A 24,960-nucleotide genomic window follows, 5' to 3' on the forward strand; every position below is an offset into this window, starting at 1 on the left:
CTAATTTATCTCATACATATTCATTGTGGGAATCCTGAAAACCTGACTGGGTATGTATGTCCCCAGGACTGGGTTGAGAACCCCTGAACTAGAGTCATTTCACAGATTTCTGCTGTTCTAGGACTGAGCCCCGCATGCAGCTCTGCAATGCACCTCTCTCATGCCCTCTGCATGCCCTCCTCGCCAGATCTTTTAGCCTTGAGCTTCTTATTCAGGCTGGAACTTTGTCAAAGTTTGCAGCAATTTGGCAAGTGAGAGCACTGGGGTTTGGCACACCTCACCCACTGCAGCAAGGAAAGTATCTGTCTTTGATCTTCAGCCTGGTCTCTCCCTCTGACTCAGTTGTTGTTTGTATCATTTGCTTTGGTGCTATTTCAGACTCTGTCTTCCCCACAGTAGCTTCTGCTTTGGAGGCAATGATAGTGTGCAGTAATCTAGTACCCAACCGGTGAGCTCTTTGCTTTCAGGGTTGCCAGCACAGTACAGAGTTTGCTCGGCACTGTGGTGAATCCCATAGAAAAGTGAGACCGATAGGGCCATATCTCACACTGCTACAATCAACAGCGCTGCCAGCAGGGATTGAAAGAAAGTCCAGAACCAAACCAGGCATCGGCTAGGGCAGCCAACACTTGGTCCTTCCTGTAGGCCCAATGTTCCCACTTCAGCTTCAAATATGGAACTAAATGCTGCTCTTTGGCTGTGGTGTTATCAAGTTGTTCATAGTACAAGTTAACCAGGGTGCTTTACAAAAAAATGTATACAGGTATGTGGTGCCGGCCCACAAAATTATACAGCCTAGATGCATACCTGAGGCAATGGGAAGTAAACAGGTTATGAGTGTACATGGGAGAATTTCAATTTGACCTAAGGTCTGTTGGGTCCAAACCCATTACCCTAATGCTTCTCAACCCAGTCCTCAGAGCACACCCAGCCAGTGAGGTTTTCAGGATGTTCACTAGAAAGAGAGAGATTTGCATGCACTGCTTCCTTGTTTTGCAAATCTCTCATGCACATGTATTGTGGATATCCTGAAAACCCGACTGGCTGAGTGTGCCCCCAGGACCGGGTTGAGAAGCACTGCACTAGATCACCTAGAATCTAGATCAGTGGTTCCCAAACCTGGTCCTGAAGGCACCCCAACCAGTCAGGTGTTCAGGATATCCACAATGAATATTCATTGGATATCAGGCGACCAGGAAAAACGCTGGGGTGTGGATGCATGGAAGTGCTTTGAGCTCCTGGTAGCCTGATATCCATGAGATGTGTGGAATCATTAATTGAACCCGACCCCTGATGACGCTCAAGTAGCAAAATGCTGACTGTGTAGGGTCTGGGATACCATGTGCGATAAAGGGAGTTGATGTGGAGACCAGCCTTGAGGTTCCAGACATAGGATTGTAAACTGCCAAATGACAGTGAAGCCTGCTGATTGTTGAAGGTTCTGCGGAGTGGAGGAGAATTATCTGCAAGTAGCAATGAGCTTAGTGATCGAGAATGTGGATATATGAACAGTATGGACAATGGTCATAACCAATGAAGTGTTTAATAAGACAGTTGTTCAAAAGTTGGACAAAAGGAGAACTCTAGAGGTTATGTAAATGAATAAGTGGAAACAACTGTTTAAACAACTGTTAATTGCAATAAGAGCTGATGGGCAGGTTCATGGGGGTAGTGAGGCATATGACGTATTAGTAAGATCTGGCACAAGGCTTGGATGAATGTGGGGGTATGAATGTGTGTGTATCTGGTTTATTGTTGATAAATGATTTTATGAACTTTATATTTGTGATACAGAATAAAGAGCAATTGAATAATAGTTGATATTTTGTTGAATATCCAATACATAGAGTACAGCTATTAAATAACAGTATTTACCCAGTATCGAGTGTTGCAATGAATATTCATGAGAGATTTGCATGTAGTGGAGACAGTGCATGCAGATCTCTCTCATGAATATTCATTCTGGATATCCTGAAAACTTGACTGGGTGGGGTGCCTCCAGGACCAGGTTTGGGAACCACTGGCCTAAATCCTAGGGGCAATGGCTGCAAAATTCCTACCACAAGAAGGAAAACCTGACACACTGCAGACTACAGGATGTCAGAGGAGGAAACCTGGCAGACTGCACACCTGGAGGACCTCGTAAGATGCCAGATAAAGGGTTACAGCAACCAAAGTCACTGTAGATCAAATATAGACGGTTTGGAAATTCCTGAGTCCTTTCCATCTCATTGTCTCTCGTCCTGGACACCATGTGGAACAAAGTTTCATCAGCTTTCATGCACTAAGAAGGACAAAATAACCCTCTTAAGTACATCAGTGTTCCATACACTACAGATCTGCTCTGTTACACAGATCCATGTGTGCTTCTGAGGCTCGGCATCCTTCATTTCTGATGATAACATTACAAGGCATTTGTATATTTACCTGATGTGCGTGAATTGTTAGCATATAGAGATCTATATTCCTAGAAGTAAGAGGGTGTGTGGTGATGTTATACAGAGGTGCTCAGCTCTTCCCTGGACCTTTTTGCAGGTGCTAATCTGTTTCGTTACTTGTCTCATGCTTTTGGCTTCTCTTTTATATCTGCTTTGGAAACATTTTCTGTGTTGTCATTTCCAGAGCAATTTACAAGGTACTCCTTCCTAGGAGAAAAGCAAAAGCGTACTTTACCAGGGGATTGGTAAGCACAAGGGAATCAAATATTCACATGTATGGACATTGAAAAACACATGGATATACCAGTTACATGCAGACATACAAATAAACACATATATGTACACCATGTAGTACATATATCCACATGCACCTAAAATCCATGCATTAGCACAGAGATAAACATGCAAAGACAAACACAGTTAGGCCTCCTGACAAAAATACAGACACATTTTCACAAACAACCACACAAAGCATGCAGAATGGACTACAACTGGCCTCCCTCACTTTTTCTCCTGGTTCTTTTTGATGGCAAAGCAGATAACCTTCTTCAAGATGAAAACAAGAATGAGGAAACCAATGAACCCCCCGACAGCAGCCAGAATGATCAGCATCAGCGTGTTATCCGGCTTCACAACTACAGGGAAAAGCAAGCACTTAACCTCTGTGTGCAGGAACCCAGCTTCTAGTATACATTTGCCTTTAACAGCAGCATATCTTTATGTATGGCTTTTCCATGTAACAATTTGATGAGTCCGCACCTCGTTCATTCCCTTTCAGCCCCACAGAATAGCCATGTGACCCAGGATCTAGAAAATGGAACTTTAGAAACCATGGCTGGCCTAAAGTCATCCAAGTACACTGCAGTCCTCATTCTTCCCTTTGAAAGTAGCATGACAGGTACTGCAATGCACCAAGACAGGGATGTCAAAAGGCCCAGGACCAGCCTAAGACTTTGGCAGGAACTGGGTTATTGTTCAACGCTTTGGTCTACCATTCAGGAAGCCAGAGCAGGTGTGGAATTTCCATTGGTCAACACCATGTGGTGAACTCAGGCAACAGAATCAAGATGCCCTAAGACACCAATGATCTTCCATGTACTTAGGGCCCTTTCATTCTGTGGGCAGCAACTTGGAATGATTGCATTCTGTTTGTTCCATGAAGGTTAATACTCACACTTATCGACCACACTAAGGGTGACAGTGGTGGACTGCTTCGCATTCTTCTCCTTAGGGTTGATGACATGGCAGGTGTACTTTCCAGCATCCAGGAAGTCAACATTCTTTATCAGAAGGGAGATATTGTACTCCTTTGGGCCAGTCTTAGGTGCCAGCTCAATCAGCTCGTTAATCTTCACCTTCATTTTAGGCAATGACTGCTTGTTCTTTATTGACCCCTCATAGAGCTATGGAGAGGAGGGATAGCAACAGAGAAAGCAAAAGAGAGACAAAGGGAGAGATAGAAACAGAGAAGAAGAGAATTGGAGAGTATGCACAAGAGGGAAAGGAGCAAAGAGACAATAGGGAAGGTCAAAATGGAGGAAGACAAAAAGAAAGAAAAATCAAGAGAGAAAGAATAGACAGAGAAAGGGAAGCCAAGATGAAGGAAGATAAATGAGAACAAAGAAAAACAGATTGGGAGAAGGCAGGGGGAGAAAGAAATAGTAGGTGGTAGAAGGAATGGTGAGAGAGTATGTATAAAGGACAGAGAGAATGAGAGTGTGAAAATGATACAGAGAGGAAGAAGAAGACAGAAAACCAGAGTGCGTGTGGGAGGTAAGAAAATGAGAGCATCAGAAAGCAGAAAAAGGAAATGAAAGACAGAGAACCAGAGTGAGTGTGGGATGGAATAAGAGCAAAAGAAGGGAGAAGAAATGAGACAGAAAGGAAAACATACTCAGCATTTATGTAGCAAATCTGCCACAGTGGTTCTCAACCCAGTCCTCAGTGCACACCCAGCTAGTCAGGTTTTCAGGATATCCACAATGAATATGCATGAGCTAGATTTGCATACCAAGGAGGCAGTGCATGCAAATCTATCACATGCATATTCCCTGGACACATACAAGGAATTTTCTCAATATTGGGGGTGCTCAAGCACCCACAGAGTCGGCTCCAATGGATATCCTGAAACCCTGACTGGTTGACTGTGTCCTGAGCAACACTAACATTCAGAAGTCACATAAAGGCATCCTGCCCATGACAAGGCAAAACTGCAAACATTACAACCACTGCCAGGACACCAGTACTTCTGCTACTGGGAGGTGCAGATGAGAAAATATAGCCAGCTGCACTGCTGTCGATCCTATACACAGAAACTACACACTTTAAGAATAAATGTAGAATAAGTGACCACAAATTAAAAATAGAAATATGCAGACAAAAACTGAAATGAAAACCATCAGAAAGCAGACCCAGACTTCCCATTAGACAAAATAGAGCAGCAGATTTCGACGTATGCTGCCTGTGCAATTGCATAGTGTGCTGGGGCGTTGCAGACTGCAGCACTCCACAGAAGAACCCTCTCCCCCCTCTTCAAGCAGGGCACTCCTGGTACTAAAACCAGCAGTGCCACCCAGTGGCAGATGTTCAAATTATAGGCCTCTAAGCCATCTTAAAAGATAAGGGAGCGGCTCGGCTCCTGCATTGCAGGGGCTGCTTGGGTGGAATTTACGTCAACGGTACTACCTTCTCCATCCCAGTGGCCCTTTCTCCTAAGCACTACTCAACCTGAGTGGTCAGGGCAAGATTAAGAGATAGGCAAGCTAGGCCTGTGCCCAGGCCCAAATGTTTAGGAAGGGCCCTCTCAGATGGCAAATTCAATGGCTCCCAAGGCAAATTTTGTCTGGTGTCAGCTGCTGGCAGAAAAAAGAGTGGGATGGATGCAGAGGACCAGCACAGAGGAATTCTCATCATACCTTGTAAGCAGGAGTAAACAAGCAGCATTTCTTACCTGCTGCTTCCATCTCTGCAATCAGAACCACACGAGTCTCCATTTGTGGGAACTTTAACAATTCTGATGGGATCCACTAAAGGGTTAATCCTCTCCTCTGTGTGTGGCAGCATCTTGTCTGATCAGCCTCCTTAAAGGAGCAGGTGTTCATGAACCAACAGCATTTGGACCACTACATAAATGAATCTCTGCCAAGCCACTTATGCACCTTTAAGGGAGCAGATACAATGGGATACTGTCATGAAGGTTAAGCACTAAGGGCTGCCCAGTCTTAGAGGGAGATACCCTTTTCATAATTTGCATCCTAGAGAGGAAGTGCCATCCTCCCAGTGCTTGGAAGGGGCAGGAGCCTTCTTCTGCTCTTAAAGGTGTTTAAGAAGTAAATCTAGCTTTGTCAACGCTGAAGAAAGAGAAACAGAAATATATTTTGTCCCACATTGCATACAATCCCAAACCATAAAATTGGCTCTTTTCCCAAAGTTAAGGGAAATTAAGACTTCCCACAAAAGAATGCATGGTAAAAACCTCTATATAATCATCTGAGGAACAGGCGGAATAGTAGCAATACATGTTATATCCAGTGACTGGATCAGAACATGATGTGGCTAGAGATGATACACCACTCTGATCATCGCCAGCACCAGGGAATTGTCATTGGGCTTCTGTACTTTCCAGTTCTTTCCTGTTACCAATTTATATATTATTTTGATAGAACCGGCACAAATCGTCATGTGAAGAAATGTTCTTGAATTCTGAAAGACACAGAGTAGAAAAGACTCTAGTTCTTTTTGCTGAACTTGAAGCCCTGGCAGGTGGTTGAGATCAGTAGATCTCAAGACAATCCTCAGCACATACCTAGCCACTCAGGTTTTCAGAATATCCATAATGAATATGTATGAAACAGTTCTACATACAATGGAGGTCACACATGCAAATGTATCTCATGCATATTCATTGTGGATATTCTGAAACCTTTTACCGGCTGGGTGTGTCCCAATGATTAAGTTGAGAACCCCTAGTGTAGATTCTGGTCCCCTTCCCTGCACACTCACCAAAGTGAATGTATCAGTGCTGTTGTAGGTCCACCAGAAGCGAACATTCTCAAAGTCGATGCAGGTGGAAAACAGGCAGGGCAGTAGCACATCAGAGCCATTAAGTGCTGTCACAAGGTTGTTCTTCCCCGCCGATACCTCCAGACCAAGTGCCCCGACTGGAAGATACAGTACTGCAGTGGAGGAAAGGAACAAGTAAGACATCATAACCAGTGCACTGCTCTGATCTCAGATAACTTTACATAATAAGGTTGCCAACTAGCTCCAGATTCGCCCAACAGGGTTGATTTAGTCCTGGGCTTTCCCAATGCATGCAGGGACTTGTAACCTTGATTTATAGGGAATCTAATTGGGAAATCAGAACCACAAGTCCCTGCATGCAAAGGGGTAAGCCCAGGACTGGACAAACCTGTCTTGTGAAGCTGGATCTAGTTAGCAAACCCTATTTACGCAGGTGATGGGACTTTCAAACCCCCAGGACAAGGTGTTTGAGAAACAAGCAGAAACGAAGAACTGGTATTACTCCTCTTAGACACTGGGTGTCACTATTACTCAAGAAATAAGAGTCAACAAACAAGTTGTAGGTGATCTGGGCTTTTGGACTAACTCCTTCCATCTGTGACTACCTTTGGAGATGTTTGTTCTCTTCATCAAGTCAGGTCAGGACACGGGTTGGAGGGAAGGCAGAGGCTGTATTCACATTGGACTCCTACAACTTGGGTGAACTAATACAATTTTTGTTTATTTACTGCTCAAGGTTTTACATATTTCTGCTCAGTCTGTGTTGCGGTTCTACTCCTCCGTTTTATTTTGAGTTTTCTTTCCTTCGATTAGTTTTACTTCAATTGTTTTTATTGGGAGAAAGGCAACTTTTTTCCTCCCTTCATAATTCAATTCAAGCAAGCTTTGCTTGTGATCTGAGCTGCACCTACAACAAACAAGCCTCCAGTGATCTGCATCAATTGGATCGTCAATAGAACATCGGAACCAGAAACTGCAAAATGAAATCATAATTGCAGTCTGTGAGTTGAAACGTATATCTTTTTAACTTATGTTATCTCTAAATGTCTGCTATCCTGCTGAACTACCTCTGCATTAAAACTTCCAAATTAAATTCACACAGGAGTGAGACAGTTATTTGATTTACTAGCAAATAGGCGTGCCTTATTAAATCATTTGATGCTCAAAACTCCAGCGCTGTACTGAAAAGCACCCAGAGAAATAGCGCCAGAACAACTCCCTAATGCTCAATGCTAATGAGATGCAAATATAAGTGTGCTCATAGCGTTGAGCATTAGGTTGTTGATTTGAAGTTAAGGAGGAGGATGGAACATGCGCTCAAGAGTTGTGCGTTCAACACAGCTCTTGAGCAGACCCAGAACGTCAGAGAGAGGAGGAGGGAAGGAGGAGGAACAGGTGTTGGTTGCCCAGCTCCAGACTTCTGGCAGCGGTTTGCATGGTGCTCCCTCCAAAGCAGGGGCGTATCTGGACTCTGGCGGTAGGGGGGGCCAGAGCCAGAGGGAGGGGGCACATTTTACCCCCCCCCCCCCGGCGCCACCGATCTCCCTCCCGCCATTTCTGGACCCCCGCCACAGCCAGAACCCCCCCCCGCCACCAATGACACTCTCCACCCCCTCCCGCCGCCGCCAACCCTCCCCCGCTGCTGTCACTTACCTTTGCTGGCGGGAGACCCCAACCCCCCGCCAGCTGAGGTCCTCTCTTCCATGCAGGCTGCAAGTTGCAATGCTTCCTGTTCTTCTGAGTCTGACGTCCTGCAGGACGTCAGACTCAGAAGAACAGGAAGCATTGCAACTTGCAACCTGCATGGAAGAGAGGACTTCGGCTGGCGGGGGCTTGGGGTCCCCCGCCAGCAAAGATCGGTGACGGGTTGGTGGCGGGCGGGAGGGAGGGGGAGGTGGAGAGGGTTGGTGGTAGGGGGGTCCAGGGTGAAATCTGCGGGGGCCCAGGCCCCTGTGGCCCCACGCAGATACGCCCCTGCTCCAAAGAGAACATGGCGACACAAAAGATGAGATTGTAGTAAGTGTATTTTTTTTAAATTAAAAATGGGTTACAGCTTTAGCAAACTGTAAGTGCTGAGCCTAGCTCCTAGTCTCAGTAGCTCCAATACCCCAGACCCTCTCAGGCAGTGGTAATGTTTCGTAGATTTTTACAGTGGGGTTATCCCTTGTCTACGCTTGAAAAGGTTTATAAACGAGCCCTCCATGCTGTTAGCCTGTGGCTTAAGCAACCTCAGCAGCAGGATAAACAAAATTCATTGGTTTGTGTGTTGCCCTTTTCTTTAGGGCTCACTGTTCAATCCTTGATTATGAAATATTGGCATGTATTGGGGATGCATCACTCATTAAAAGATATGTCATGTTTTGGGTTAATTATTTCCACTTAACCAACTTCCCTTGGTGAAAATTGGATTCTCCTCATTTTGTGGACTGTTGTAATCAATGTTTGTTTAAATTTTGGAATTAGAAATTTAGTATAATTTCCTTTAAAGATGTTACTTAAACATTGATGTATCCTTCAAAGAGTGTTATCTTTGATAAATGTGAAATTAATAAAGAAATAAATTAAAATAAAAAAAGATATGTCATGTTTTGGGTAGCAGAGGGGTAGAAAATATGGGAGAATTATTATCTAATTCAATTAATTTAGCACCCACTGTACAGGGTCATGCTAAGTATAGAAGATGTATGTATTGTCAATATGCTATTGTAACTACTTTCATTGATATTCCTCATACAGCCTGTAGATTTTATCTCCATTCTAAGACTGATTGTAATTCCACAGGGTTGGTAAATTGTATTCTTTGCCCCAAACCCTTTGGTTTATATTATATAGGACAAACAGTCCGTAAGATTGTAGATTGGAGAACATATTAGTACATAAGTAATGCCATACTGGGAAAAGACCAAAGGCCCATCAAGCCCAGCGTCCTGTCCCCGCCAGCGGCCAATCCAGGTCAAGGGCACCTGGCAGCTTCCCAAATGTACAAACATTCTATACATGTTATTCGAAAATTGTGGATTTTTCCAAGTCCATTTAGTAGCAGTCTATGGACTTGTCCTTTAGGAAACCGTCCAAACCCTTTTTAAACTCTGCCAAGCTAACCACCTTCACCACATTCTCCAGCAACGAATTCCAGAGTTTAATTACGTGTTGGGTGAAGAAAAAGTTTCTCCTATTTGTTTTAAATGTACTACACTGTAGTTTCATCGCATGCCCCCTAGTCCTAGTATTTTTGAAAGGCATGAATAGATGCTTCACATCCACCTGTTCCACTCCACTCATTATTTTATATACCTCTATCATGTCTCCCCTCAGCCGTCTCTTCTCCAAGCTGAAAAACCCTAGCCTCCTTAGTCTTTCTTCATTGGGAAGTCATCCCATCCCCGCTATCATTTTCATTGCCCTTCGCTGCACCGTTTCCAATTCCACTATCCAGCTTATTTTTGAAAGAGATGGACGCCCATCTTCCGACACAAATCGGGAGATGGACGTCCGTCTCAAAAACAGGTATAATCGAAAGCTGAATTTGGACGGCCCCAACTGCTTTCCATCACAGGGATGAGTGAAATTCTCGGGGGCGTGGCTGAACTGTAGCGAAGGCGGGGCAGGGGCGTTCTGGGGCGTGGTTAACAGATGGACCTCCGCGCCTGATAATGGAAAGAAGCAAGACGTCCCCGACGAGCATTTAGTCCACACAAAGTTGGTCCTGTTTTTTTCACGACCAAGCTTCCAAAAAGTTCCCAAACTGACCAGATGACCACCGGAGGGAATCGGGGATGATCTCCTCTGTCTCCCCCAGTGGTCACTAACCCCCTCCCACCCTAAAAAACAAACTGTTTAAATATTTTTTCCAGCCTCTATGTCAGCCTCAAATACCATACCTAGCTCCATGACAGCAGTATGCAGGTCCCCCGAGCAATTTTAGTTTAGTTAGTGCTGCATGGGACCCATGCAGAGAGCAAAAATCGGAAGAAAAAAAACATGCAAGTGCAGTCAGGGACGTCCAAAAAAAAAAAACCATGCAAGTGCAGTGAGGGACGTCCAAATTAAAACAATAGTAATAGGGGGATATGAACCAGCCACTTTCTGATTACAAGACTTGTGTTCTAACCACTGCACCACTTATTCAGTTGCTTAGACATTTCTTCCCTTTCCATTAAGTCCCTCCAAGTTTCTGTCAGCCAATCACAGCTCATTTACCTGACATCGGTGTCAACTAAAGGAGCTGTGATTGACTGACAGAAAATTGGGGGGACTTAATGGAAAGGGAAGGAGGTCTAGGCAGCTGAATAAGTGGTGCAGTGGTTAGAGCACTATTTTTGTAATCAGAAGGTGGCTGGTTCAAATCCCACTATTACTATTGTTTTAATTTGGACGTCCCTCACTGCACTTGCATGGTTTTTTTTTGCTTCCGATTTTTGCTCTCTGCATGGGTCCTGCGCAGCACCAACTAAACTAAAATTGCTCCAGGGACCTGCATACTGCTGTCATGGAGCTAGGTATGATATTTGAGGCTGGCATAGAGGCATCTCAGGGGGACCAGTGCACTACGAATGCTGGCCCCTCCCACGACCAAATGGCTTGGATTAGGTCCGTTTTTGAGATGGCCAGCAGCAGTTTCGATTATCGCTGAAAACCGCGGACGGCCATCTCTAGGTCCAGCGATCTCACCATTTGTGTCGTCTATCTCTAGAGTCGACACAAATGATGGGATTTCAGTGTGCCGAACCGTATAATCGAAACCGAAGATGGACGGTCATCTCGTTTCGATTTTACGGTTCGCTCCGCCTCTTCGCGGAGCCGTCTCCGGAGATGGACGTTTTTACACATGGGCATTCGCATTTGATTATGCCCCTCTATATCTTTCTTGAGATGCGGCGACCAGAATTGAACACAATACTCAAGGTGCGGTCGCACCATGGAACGATACAACGGCATAGTAATATCAGAATAGGTAAGTGGATGCCCCTTTGACTAAGCATTGGAGTGATCCGGGTCATCAAATTTCTGATTTAAAATTTGTGGTTCTTTTACAAGTGAGCATGTTGGGGGGGGGGGAGGGTTCTTTAGTTAATAGACTTTTGTACAAGGAGCAGCATTTTATATTTATGTGGAACACCACTCACTCAAGGGGCTAAAACAGAGAAGTTGAGTGGTTATGAATATTATTGAGTAGATTCAGGTGTATTATGTTAAGAGGGTTATGCATTTAAACTCAGCCATGTGTGACAAGAGCACACAATGCGGAGTGTGGGGTATTATGGGCTGGGCTCCCCAAAGAGGATAGCAGTCATAAGTGTATTGGGTGTTTGTTTAAGTAATGCCATTATTTGAAATATTTTACATTGTTTGATATGTATGCAGTAAGTTGGTAATGGGATTTGTATTTTATAACAGTGAATCCTGATGAAGCTATTTGAGTTAAGGCTTTACAAAAGACATCAGGTTTTTTTGTTTTTTTTTTGGACTTTGTAACATACAAGGAAACACTGAATTGGCAGGACTAATTAAACCAGTAGATTCTGGAGTTATGTGATTTCAAGATTCATAAGGATATGCCTTGGTGGTGGGTTCAACTGAAACTGTGAATCTTGAAGATTTGAGATGAATTTTGTTGGTGTTCTCAACCAGAAGTGACGACATTTACAGCACAAGAGACTTTGGGTTTTACTTCTATGGGATATCTATTTTGGAACTGGAATGGGGAGTTTTTCCAGTAGTCAAGTAGCCTTGACTACTGCAACCTACTCCTCCCACTTAGGCATCTATCCCCCCTTCAGTCCATTCAGAACTCTGCTGCATGTCTTATCTTGCGCCTGAACCGATTCACTCATATCACCCCTCTCCTCAAGTCACTTCACTGGCTTCCAATTAGGTACCGCATACAGTTCAAGCTTCTCCTACTAACCTACAAATCCACTCGATCTGCAGCCCCTCCCTATCTCTCTACCCTCATCTCCCCCTACGTTCCTACCCGTAACCTCCGCTCTCAAGACAAATCCCTCCTTGCAGTACCCTTCTCCACCACCGCCAACTCCAGGCTCCGCCTTTTCTGCCTCGCCTCACCCCATGCTTGAAATAAACTCCCTGAGCCCATTCGCCAGACCCCCTCCCTGCCCATCTTCAAATCCTTACTCAAATCCCACCTCTTCAATGTCGCCTTCGGCACCTAACCACCATACCTCTATTCAGGAAATCTACACTGCCCCAACTTGGTATCTCGTCCTTTAGATTGTAAACTCCTTTGAGCATTGACTGTCCTTATTTGCTAACCTGTACAGTGCTGCATAACCCTAGTAGCGCTCTAGAAATGTTTAGTAGTAAGTAGAAGAACTCTTGTGTTTATTTCAATGTTATAACACATTGGGGTTGAGATGGAGGTGCTGAACAGTCAGGTTTATGAAGCATATGTTTGGGAAAGCGCGGGATACAAATGTAATAATAATAATAATAAAAATGATTTCAGATTTGTAAATCCTGTGCCAATTGATGCATTCATGTCATTTTAATTTTTTAGGGATTATGCAGTTTATATGCTTTAACTGTACTTAAATTAGGATTTATTGTTGAGCATAGTGGGTTTGCATTTAATTTTCCAGAATTTAGTGATTGTGTTCCAAGAATAGTGGAAAATTATGGCTGCACTTGGATGGGAGTCTAAGCCCTGATTATCGGAAGAAAGGATTCCTTCTATTTTAGCTAGTACATGCTTGTTTGATAATTCGTGTCCAGGGGTTATTGTTGATTGGGAAGAGGTGCAGTGATTGAATAAAACCCTCATTAGATTTGAATTGCATTCAGCAGTCCTAGTGGAATACTGCCATTTAAAACACATTCTTTGGGGTTTGAGGATTTGGGGGGGGGAGGACAGTGATTATGTGGAGAAATAGAATTGGGTTATCTTGCAGTGTTCTCTAGATTTGATATTGCTGACCATCGAAGTGTTACAAACTATTATTGAAGATCAAAAGGGTGAGCGTAATCAGAAATTAGATTTTTTAAAGCAGAAGGAAGATGTCAATTTTTTTCAAATACTTTGATAGAATATAATAAGATCATGGAACGATATAAAAAAGAATAGAGAACACTGAAAATATCCAAATTTAAACAGGATGAACACGATTACACTAAAGGATATGTCTATCTGCGGATGGACAAATCTAGAAGAATCCTAAAACCCCAAAGAAATGCAGGCTTTAAAAAGGTAGCATTTCAGTTATCATCCTCTAGTGAATCTTCTGGTGATGAAAGGCCAGTACACACAGTGCAAGAGGTTAAGAATATAGAAAAAGACAGAAATCAGGATCTGTCTGAGTCTTTTTTTGCGAATGCCTCAAATGATTCCAGTTCCTCAGCAGGAGTAACAACACACAGTGCCCAAAATAACCATGTCCAAGAAACAGGAGAAAACTTGTCGTTAGGGGTTTTCAATTTGTCTCCAGAACATTCACTGAAGATCAGCTTTCATCATTACAATATGGTCTATCCTATGTTCCAGCTACAGGCGTTTGATACTAGATGTTGTTTACAAAACTTTTTTTATATTGCTTAAGTTAGGAGTATTCTTTCAAGATAAACCAGGGATTGATACAGATGAAGAGTTTTCAATACAAGGCAGATTACCATCTGCTTGGAATCCTCCAGGTGTCCCGGATTCATCTATTGTGGCATTTGAGAGGCTTGTTTTGCAGGAATTACAAAAATTATAGCTGGGTTTTAAGAAAAGGCATCATAATTTTTTCTAGGGAAGAAAGGAGGATCTTGGAGAGTTTGAGAATAGATCCCTCTCTTGTCATCAAGTGGGCTGACAAAGGAGGGGCCATTGTCATACAGGATAGGGTTCAATATCTACGAGAGGCTTTTTCTCAACTTACTGATGAACGATTTTATGTACAATGGGATGAGGATCCTACCTCCAAAATTCAGGTCCAGGTGTTAGCTATAGTGAGTGAAGCCAATAGTTTGGGTATTGTGTCATATAAGGAGTATAAATGTTTATATCGATCTTCCTTTCCTCTGAGCAGATTCCATTAACCACTACCCTCTGCCACCTGTCGGTCAACCAGTTTCCAATCCAGTTTTCTACGAGGGACTGTATCAAAGGCTTTGCTGAAATCCAAATAGTGCATGTCCTTCATCCATTTCTTTGGTCACCCAGTCAAAGAAATCAATCAGATTTGTTTGGCAGGATTTTCCTTTTGTAAAGCTATGTTGCCTTGGATCCTGCAACTCGCTGAATTCTAGAAAGTTAACTATCTTTTCCTTCAGCAGTGATTCCATTATTTCTCATATCACTGATGTGAGGCTTACCATCCTGTAGTTTCCCACTTCTTCCCTGTCTCCGTTTTTGTGAAGAGGGATCATATCCACTCGTCACCAATTCCATGGAACCTCTCCCATTTCTTAAGATCTATTAAATAAATCCTTAAGAGGTCCTGCCAGGATTTCTCTGAGTTCCCTCAGTATCCTGGGATGTATCCCAACCGGCCCCATAGCTTTGTCCACTTTCAGATTTCCCAGTTGTTTATAAACGCTTTCTTCCATGAACAGTGCAATATCCACTCCATTCCCAGATATACCCTCAGCAGCCAACCAAGGTCCTTCTCCAGGATTTTCTTCAATGGACACTGAAGATAAGTATCTGTTTAGCAAATTTGCTTTATTCTCATCACTTTCCATATAGCTCGTATGTGGAACTCATAGCCATATCCCCTGGCAGTGAGCTCCAGAGCTTAACTATTCATTGAGTGATGAAATATTTCCTTCTATTCGATTTAAAAGTATTACCATGTAACTTTGCTGAGTGTCCCCTAGACTTTGTACTTTTTGAAAAAGTTTAAAAAATCGATTCATTTTTACCCATTCTACACCACCCTATTTATCCCATTTGACTCTGTACTACCTATTTTGTCCCCATATATATAGATCTGCACCTAGACCCTCGGCTATGCTGTGTTATAGGAAAAGCATTAGAAACAAATCTATGTTATTTGAATGTTCTAATGCATGATTATTGGGTGTTTCATTGCTATCATGCTGACATCATATTATATCTTTGTTATCCCATACTTTCTATTATGGTATTGTTTGTATTGTACCAACATTTTTTTATATTTCTGTTATATTTTATTTTTTTATTTATTTATTGCATTTGTATCCCACATTTTCCCACCTTTTTGCGGGTTCAGTGTGGCTTACAATATGATATAAGTGAAGGAAATACAATTTGTTACAACTTGGTTATGGATTACATTGTGTAGAGTTAAGCGAGACAATCGAAGTAACGTTAAGGAATATAACAATGGAACACAGGCATTGAAACATTGGAAGGGGACAATGGGAGGCTTAAAGGGCAATATTAAGGCATGAAGACATATGGTATACATATTTCTCTGATTGGAGGTATGAATGATGTGAGATTACGGGGATGAGATTGCAGAGTTGGATGTATGATGCATTAGTGAACAGTGAGTATGGAAGCTTGTTCGTGGATCGTTCTTAAGTTGCGCGGCAGTGTATTCCAAAACTGTGTGCTTCTGTGAGAGAAGGTCGATGCATGTAGCGTCTTATATTTCAGGCCCTTGCAGTTGGGGAAGTGAAGGTCGAGGAAAGTTCGAGATGATCTTTTGGCGTTCCTGGGTGGTAAATCTATTAGCTCAGACATGTACGTTGCGGCTTCGCCGTGAATGATTTTGTGGACTAATGTGCATACTTTGAAAGTGATGCGTTCCTTGAGCGGTAGCCAGTGTAGTTTCTCTCTTAATGGCTGTGCACTTTCATATTTTGGTTTTCCGAAGATGAGTCTGGCTGCTGTATTTTGGGCTGTTTGAAGTTTCCTCAGTATTTGCTCTTTACAACCTGCGTATAGTGAGTTGCAGTAATCCAGATGGCTGAGTACGAGGGACTGCACTAGGCTGCGAAAGACGGATATGATTGTTCTACAGTGCTGTTAAATGTGCATATTTCTGATTCTGTTTCATATTAGTTCTATTATTAGATTTAAATTTGCCGTTTCCTTTTACCATTGTTATGAAGTTAACAAAATTGTAAGCTTTATGTTAAACCATACCTGCTGAATGTCTTCACTAACTCATATTCACTGCAGCTTAAAATAGCATGCAGATCTTTTCAAACAAACCACAGTGGGAAAATGGAGATGGCTTCCGAAAAACCAGGGACTCAGACTAATCATAAATCATTGAAACACTTTTATTGCATTAACATGCAACACCGGACATGGCACCATGTTTCGTGCCATTCGCATCTTGTAGCTGCAAAAGAAGGAACAGCACTGCAGATGCACACGGGAACTGGACGTAATCTGGGCGGTGAGTGACCTCAGCAAACCACAGCAAGTTTGGATCCAACCCCATGAAAGAGGAGGCAGCCCGCAGGCTGTGGTTTGCTGAGGTCGCTCATTGCCCAGATTACGTCCAGTTCCCGCGTGCGTCTGCAGTGCTGTTCCTTCCTTCTTTTGCAGCTACAAGGTATGAATGGCATGGAGCTTGCAGCTTGAATTGATCTTGGTGCCTCCTGCTTAAGACCTCTGAGGCAGGCATTCAGTGCCGAAACATAGTGCTGTGTTGGGTGTTGTATGTTAATGCAATAAACGCTTTTCAGTGATTTATAATCAATCTGTGACCCTGGTTTTTCTCAAGCCTTCTCCACTTTCCCCCTGTCGTTTATTTGGCTACATTCTTCATGGGATTCCCTTTGGGGTTTTTTTTTCTTCTATACAGATCTTTTCTTCAGATCAGGAAAGAACAAGAGTTACCTTCAAAAGCTAATCAAAAAATGTATTAAGTTAGTCCTTGGACTATTATTTTCTTTTTATTTCTATTTATTACCTCTAAAAGTGGATTAACACCACTTTTTTTTTTGTTACATTTGTACCCTGTGCTTTCCCACTCATGGCAGGCTCAATGCGGCTTACATATTGTATACAGGTACTTATTTGTACCTGGGGCAATGGAGGGTTAAGTGACTTGCCCAGAGTCACAAGGAGCTGCCTGTGCCTGCAATGGGAATCGAACCCAGTTCCCCAGGACCAAAGTCCACCACACTAACCACTAGGCGACTCCTCCACTAGCAACATTCCATGTAGAAGCCTGCCCTTGCAGCCATGCAGGCTTCTGTTTCTGTGAGTCTGACTCCTTAAAATAGAGTGTGGTACCGGAAGACTGAAGGGTGGCCAATGTAACGCCGATTTTTATAAAAGGTTCCAGAGGAGATCCGGGAAATTATAGACCGGTGAGTCTGACATCGGTGCCGGGCAAAATGGTAGAGACTATTATTAAGAACAAAATTACAGAGCATATTCAAAAGCATGGATTAATGAGACAAAGTCAACATGATTTAGTGAAGGGAAATCTTGTCTCATCAATCTACTAAATTTCTTTGAAGGGGTGAACAAACCAGTGGCGTAGCCAGACTGCCAATTTTGGATGGGCCTGAACCCAAAGTGGGTGGGCACAAAATTTTCTCTCTACCCCCCTCCCCCAACAAAATTTAGTCACGCTAATCAGATGCATTTGCCACACAGGGTAAAGTGCTGCTTTTCAGTGCATCAGATTTCAGAAAATTTATTTAATAGCCTAACACCCTTTTCAATGAGCTTTCAGAGGCCAAAACCTCCTGCCTCAGGTCAGTATAATGCTGTTACGGTATCCTCGCCTGACCTAAGGAAGGAAGTATAGGTCTCTGAAACTTCATTAACACAGGTACCATATTACTTTATCCTAAATTAAAAATAAAATTATTTTCTTTACCTTTCTTGTATGGCCATTTACTTTTTCTCATTGTGTCGCTCCCAGTCTCTAGATTCTGCTTTCCTTCGTTTTCGCTTAACTCTTCTGCCACGGTTTCCTGGCCATTTCTCATTTTTCTCTCCTTTTTCTTTGCGTTCTTCAATATTTTTCTGCCTCTCTCTCTCTGTCCTGATTTAATTCATTCTTACTATCCATTCTTTAATTTCCTTCATCTACTTATGGCTTTTCATCTTTTTCTCACCCTTGTTCTCCCCATGCCCCTTCCTCTTATTCTCCAGTCTTTCACTACTCTCCTTTTCCATCCAGCAGCTCTCTTCTTTCTCTCCCCATCCTTCCAGTCTCCCCTCTCTCTCCCCATCCTTCCAGTAGTCTCCCCTCTTTCTTTCTGCATCCTTCCGTCCAGTGTCACCTCTTTCTCCCTACCCTTCCATCCAGCGTCTTCCCTCTTTCTCTCCCCATCCTTCCATCCATCTATCCTCTCTCCTGATCCTTCCATCTAAAGTCTCTCTCCCTCTTTCTAACCAGTGTCTCTGTATCACTCTACCCTTTTCTGTTCAGTGTCCCTTCTCTCTCCACATCCTTCCAGTCTCTCACCTTTCTCTGCATCCTTCCAGTCTCTCCCCTTTCTCTCCCCATCCTTCCATCCAGAGTCTCTCTCCCCATCCATCCATTTTCCCTCTTTCTCTCCCCATCCTTCCATCTGTTTTCTATCTTTTCTCCCCATCCTTCCATGTTTTCCCTCTTTTCTCCCCATCCTTCCATGTTTTCCCTCATTCTCTGCCATCCTTCCATCTGTTTTCCCTCTTTTCTCCCCATCCTTACATGTTTTCCCTCATTCTCTGCCATCCTTCCATCTGTTTTCCCTCTTTTCTCCCCATCCTTCCAAGTTTTCCCTCTTTCTCCCCATCCTTCCATGTTTTCCCTCATTCTCCCCATCCTTCCATGTTTCCCTCTTTCTCCCCATCCTTCCATGTTTTCCCTCATTCTCTGCCATCCTTCCATTTGTTTTCCCTCTTTTCTCCCCATCCTTCCATGTTTTCCCTCTTTCTCCCCATCCTTCCATGTTTTCCCTCATTCTCTGCCATCCTTCCATCTGTTTTCCCTCTTTTCTCCCCATCCTTCCATGTTTTCCCTCTTTCTCCCCATCCTTCCATGTTTTTCCCTCTTTTCTTCGACGAGGCCCGCCCTGCATGCCAGCGCCAGCTCCCATTGCCGGCCACTGCTGCTTTTCCTGTTGAGCAGCAGGGCCGGCGCTACAAAAAGAAGAAGCGCTAACGGCGCTAAGGACCGTAGGACGAGAAATGTTGAAAAAAAAAAAAAAGCGCGGCACCGGCAGGCACTGTCTCGGCAGCCTTGAGGCATTGGCTGCTGAGGCATTGGCTGCTGAGGCATTGGCTGCTGGCTCGCAGGCTCCTCCCGCAGACGGGAGGAGCCTGCAAGCCAGCAGCCAATGCCTCAGCAGCCAATGCCTCAAGGCTGCCGAGACAGTGCCTGCCGGTGCCGCGCTTTTTTTTTTTTAAACATTTCTCGTGCTTAGCGCCGTTAGCGCTTCTTCTTTTTGTAGCGCCGGTCCTGCTGCTCAACAAGAAAAGCAGCAGTGGCCGGCAATGGGTGCTGGGGCTGGCGCTGGGTGGGCCTGGGCCCACCCGTAGCTACACCCCTGGAACAAACATGTGGATAAAGGTGAGCCGGTTGATATTGTATATCTGGATTTTCAGAAGGCGTTTGACAAAGTACCTCATGAAGGACTCCATAGGAAATTGGAGAGCCATGGGATAGGAGGTAGTATTCTGTTGTCCCTGCTGCCTTTAAACATGCTGTGGTCACACCTCTCCTTAAGAAGCCTTCACTCAAACCTACTTGTCCCTCTAATTACCGACCCATCTCCCTCCTTCCTTTTCTCTCCAAATTACTTGAGCGTGCTGTTCACCGCCGCTGCCTTGATTTTCTCTCCTCACATGCTATTCTTGACCCACTACAATCTGGTTTTCGCCCTCTCCACTCAACCGAAACTGCGCTTACTAAAGTCTCCAATGACCTATTACTGGCTAAATCCAGAGGTCAATATTCCATCCTCATTCTTCTTGATCTTTCTGCTGCTTTTGACACTGTCGATCACAGCATACTTCTCGATACCCTGTCCTCACTTGGATTCCATGACTCTGTCCTTTCCTGGTTCTCTTCCTACCTCTCCCTCCGCACCTTTAGTGTTCACTCTGGTGGATCCTCTTCTATTCCTATCCCTCTGCCTGTCGGCGTACCTCAGGGTTCTGTTCTTGGTCCCCTCCTCTTTTCTATCTACACTTCTTCCCTTGGTTCATTAATCTCATCCCATGGCTTTTCCTACCATCTCTATGCTGATGACTCCCAAATCTACCTTTCTACCCCTGATATCTCACCTTGCATCCAAACCAAAGTTTCAGCGTCCTTGTCTGACATTGCTGTCTGGATGTCTCAATGCCACCTGAAATTAAATATGACCAAAACCGAGCTTCTCATTTTCCCCCCCAAACCCACCTCCCCGCTCCCCCTGTTTCTATTTCTGTTGATGGCTCTCTCATTCTCCCTGTCTCCTCAGCTCGAACCTTGGGGTCATCTTTGACTCTTCTCTCTCCTTCTCTGCTCATATCCAGCAGATTGCCAAGACCTGTCGTTTCTTTCTTTACAACATCCGTAAAATCCGCCCCTTTCTTTCCGAGCACTCTACCAAAACCCTCATCCACACCCTTGTCACCTCTCGTTTAGACTACTGCAATCTGCTTCTTGCTGGCCTCCCACTTAGTCACCTCTCCCCTCTCCAGTCGGTTCAAAACTCTGCTGCCCGTCTCATCTTCCGCCAGGGTCGCTTTACTCATACTACCCCTCTCCTCAAGACCCTTCACTGGCTCCCTATCCGTTTTCACATCCTGTTCAAACTTCTTCTACTAACCTACAAATGTACTCACTCTGCTGCTCCCCAGTATCTCTCCACACTCGTCCACCCCTACACCCCTTCCCGTGCACTCCGCTCCATGGATAAATCCTTCTTATCTGTTCCCTTCTCCACTACTGCCAACTCCAGACTTCGCGCCTTCTGTCTCGCTGCACCCTACGCCTGGAATAAACTTCCTGAGCCCCTACGTCTTGCCCCATCCTTGGCCACCTTTAAATCTAGACTGAAAGCCCACCTATTTAACATTGCTTTTGACTCGTAACCACTTGTAACCACTCGCCTCCACCTATCCTCCTCTCTTCCTTCCCGTTCACATTAATTGATTTGATTTGCTTACTTTATTTATTTTTTGTCTATTAGATTGTAAGCTCTTTGAGCAGGGACTGTCTTTCTTCTATGTTTGTGCAGCGCTGCGTATGCCTTGTAGCGCTATAGAAATGCTAAATAGTAGTAGTAGTAGTAGTACATGTGTACATTTGTCCTTTAGATTGTAAGCTCTTTGAGCAGGGACTGTCCTATGTTAAATTGTACAGCGCTGCGTAACCCTAGTAGCACTTTAGAAATGTTAGTAATAATTTTAATAAAGATAATGATTTTTCAAGGTAAAAACCAAATGGAGCCTAATGGTTTAAGCAGCAGGCTGAGTACTAGACAAGGGTGAAGAAGAAATATAGATCACAAAAAGGTCTCCTTAGATCACAAGAATTTTATTTAAACAACGCCTGGCTTCTCACCATTTGAATCTTGTGGTAAATTATTTCTCTCAAGATGATCTATTTTCCATTTATTGCCCATGTTCCTATTATTATTGTTGAACGAGAGATATGTCTACCTCCCTTAGTCCTATTACCCCTATGCCAGGGGTAAACATTTCCATTCTTATAATCAATTTCATCTCTCTTAAATTTGTTGAACTTAATTTGTTTCAGTACAGAGCTGTGCATGAAAATATTTTATGTCACTTGCTACCCCCTCCCCCCTCCCCCCCCCCCCCCCCCCCCCACACACACGTTTTAAATTTTTGTCCTATTTTGTCTTCTTTTTTTTTTTTTTTGTCTTGTGATTTTCTGTATTGTAAGGTCAAGGAGGACGCAGTGAAATCATCCACCTCCCCAGCTCCCTGCAGCCTCTGTCCCATGAGCCTCAAACAACAAGAAATATCCCTCACTAACTCCAGCTCAAACGCTGGTACTGCAGCTGCCAGAGCTCCGCAGCTCAATCGGTTACATGGATAGATGAAAAACAAATTAAAACAGTGCATGTTCCACTTTAGTTTCAAAGGACAGCAGATCCCTAACACCAAAGCACTCAGAATTTACCAAGACCTTCTGCAGTACCATCTATAGGCCCAGCATGAATAATATATAAAGATTTTGACTATGAGCTTTCAAAGCCATGTAGATACACAGATATCCCCATGCAGGACAGTGGAGAGAACATTAACGTAAAATATCCAGTGTATTCGAAGAAGGTGTGAGCAAAATCCAAATAACTAAATAGCATTACGTAGCTCTGCATGGTGTTATATGGTATTTATCCACTAAAAGAATATTATCCTGAATTGTTCACTATTGTATATTGTTACATGGTGTTTTGTGTGGGGGCCTCGCCACTGCTATTCTGACAGGATTTCTCAGCCGGCAATACGGGAATTTCTACATTTAGTCAGTACGAAGCTTGCCAGGTTCCATTTGGGATCTCAAGCTGCCTCCAGATCAGCATTTCATATTGAATACCAGCCCCTACAACCCTATGGACAGGACAGCAGGTGCTGGAGAGGATATGAAGCACTGGGTACCAGTTCAGACTCTGGATTAGAACCTACATTCCTTGATTCCTAGGGGATGGAAGCAAACATCAGTCTGTCCTCCTGGCTCCTGGGATGTGGGTATACGAGAGTTAGCTCTATATGGTATCCCTGATTCCTAGGGTAGGAGGATCTGGCTTCTCTGTTAGTACTTTTGCAAAGTCCTATTGTCTCAGAACAGTGAGGGAGTATGATCAGTGCTGGGAAAACAAGGCTGGTAAGGACTTACTTCTCCTTCCTTTACATATTTAATTTAAACCAACTCTTATATTTCTTAGTAAAGGGGTTTGAAGAGTGAGCAGCAAATGCAGAGCATTTTTCCAGTGCTGTGATTGATGAATCACTATTAAACTGCTGCCAAAGCTTTTTCTCCATTATTAATTCATCAAAATTAGAAAGGAGATGAGGGGAGGGGCGATATTGTCCCAACCATAGCAACAAAGTAAAGCAGTAAATGACTACAGGTAAAAAAACAAAAAAGGGGGGCAATTCTGTAACAGGGTGCTCTATTTAAGACACCCAGTCCAGCATTGGGAACACGCCTATTCTATCATGGCATCTGGGAATGCCAATTCCGTTATCAAATGCTAGAGTAAAGATGCACTGGCACCCGAAATTTAGGTGTGACCACTTATGCCAGGTCAATGGCAGACATAAATGTGTGAGTCTAAGTGCAACATGCATAACTTATAGTATTCTATAAATTATGTGCATAAATTGGAAACACACCTACACCCCTCCCGTACTCTGCCCATAGGTACTCCCCCTTGCAATAACTTATACACTCATTTACAGAATAGCATGTAGTGCACATACGAATATAAATATCAGTTAACTCAGAACTTACATGTGCACCGCGCATGTAACTGCACACGTCCAGTTATAGAACTGATCTTAAAAAAAAAACAGCCACCCAGTCTACCCAATTGCTATTAATCCAAGGGATTATTCAGATTCTGGGGTCTGGGGCTACTGCAACATGCGATTACTGCAGCATGGCTGGCACTGTGCAAGCTGGCATCACTAAAATGTGGCATTACTACAGCCTGGATGGCACTGCTGCCACTTGAGATCACTTCAAAATGAGATTATGGCAGCCTGGTTGGCACTGCTGCAACCTGGCACCTCTGCAACATGAGATTACTGTAGCCTGGTTGGTACTGCTGAAAGCTGGCACCACTGCTATGTGACATTACTGCAGCCTGGCAGGCTCTGCTGCAACCTGGCACCTCTACAACATGAGATTACTGCAGCCTGGCTGGCACTGTGCAAGCTGGCATCACTAAAATGTGGCATTACTACAGCCTGGATGGCACTGCTGCCACTTGAGATCACTTCAAAATGAGATTATGGCAGCCTGGTTGGCACTGCTGCAACCTGGCACCTCTGCAACATGAGATTACTGCAGCCTGGTTGGTACTGCTGAAAGCTGGCACCACTGCTATGTGACATTACTGCAGCCTGGCAGGCTCTGCTGCAACCTGGCACCTCTACAACATGAGATTACTGCAGCCTGGCTGGCACCGTGCAAGCTGGTACCACTGCAGTGTGACGTTACTGCAGCCTGGCTGGCACCGCTGCGACCTGAGATCACTTCAACATGAGATTATAGCAGCCTGGCTGTCACTGCTGCAATCTGGCACCATTGCAACATGAGATTACTGCAGCATGACTGGGACTGCTGAAAGCTGGCGTCACTGCAATGTGACATTAGTGCAGCCTGGCTGGCACTGCTGCAACCTGGTACCACTGCAACATGAGATTACAGCAGCCAGGCTACCACTTCTGCGATATGATAACACTGATCAGTGCAATATGAGATTACTGCAGGCTAGTGAGCATTGCTGCAACCTGGCGCCATTGCAGTCTCATTTCTGCTTGGGTAGTAAACCGTAATCTTCCAAATTTAGCATGCAGTTGTATGTGATTCAGGTTGATAGTCAAACTTTCCACTTTTAAATCATGAAAAAAAAAGCTGAAATGCAATCTGCC

General features: G+C 43.9%; 1 protein-coding gene across 3 annotated transcripts in view; it reads right to left on the bottom strand.

Moving 5' to 3' along the window:
- SCN4B (sodium voltage-gated channel beta subunit 4) overlaps positions 1 to 24,960 on the bottom strand; it is a 50,966-nt gene that overhangs the window by 23,555 nt on the left and 2,451 nt on the right. The window contains exons 2-5 of one of the 3 annotated variants that reach the window (XM_030221200.1): positions 6,441 to 6,613; positions 3,613 to 3,841; positions 2,944 to 3,073; positions 2,543 to 2,641 (exon numbers count right to left, since the gene is read on the bottom strand). In XM_030221200.1, the coding sequence (XP_030077060.1) occupies positions 2,629 to 2,641; positions 2,944 to 3,073; positions 3,613 to 3,841; positions 6,441 to 6,613 (545 nt within the window). In that variant the 3' untranslated portion in view covers positions 2,543 to 2,628. Of the gene's footprint in view, positions 1 to 2,542; positions 2,646 to 2,943; positions 3,074 to 3,612; positions 3,842 to 6,440; positions 6,614 to 24,960 lie in introns of those variants that run through there. The other 2 variants (XM_030221199.1, XM_030221201.1) reach the window with 2 other exon arrangements.

The sequence above is a fragment of the Microcaecilia unicolor genome, chromosome 12 (assembly GCF_901765095.1).
Source record: "Microcaecilia unicolor chromosome 12, aMicUni1.1, whole genome shotgun sequence".
Classification (NCBI taxonomy): domain Eukaryota; kingdom Metazoa; phylum Chordata; class Amphibia; order Gymnophiona; family Siphonopidae; genus Microcaecilia; species Microcaecilia unicolor.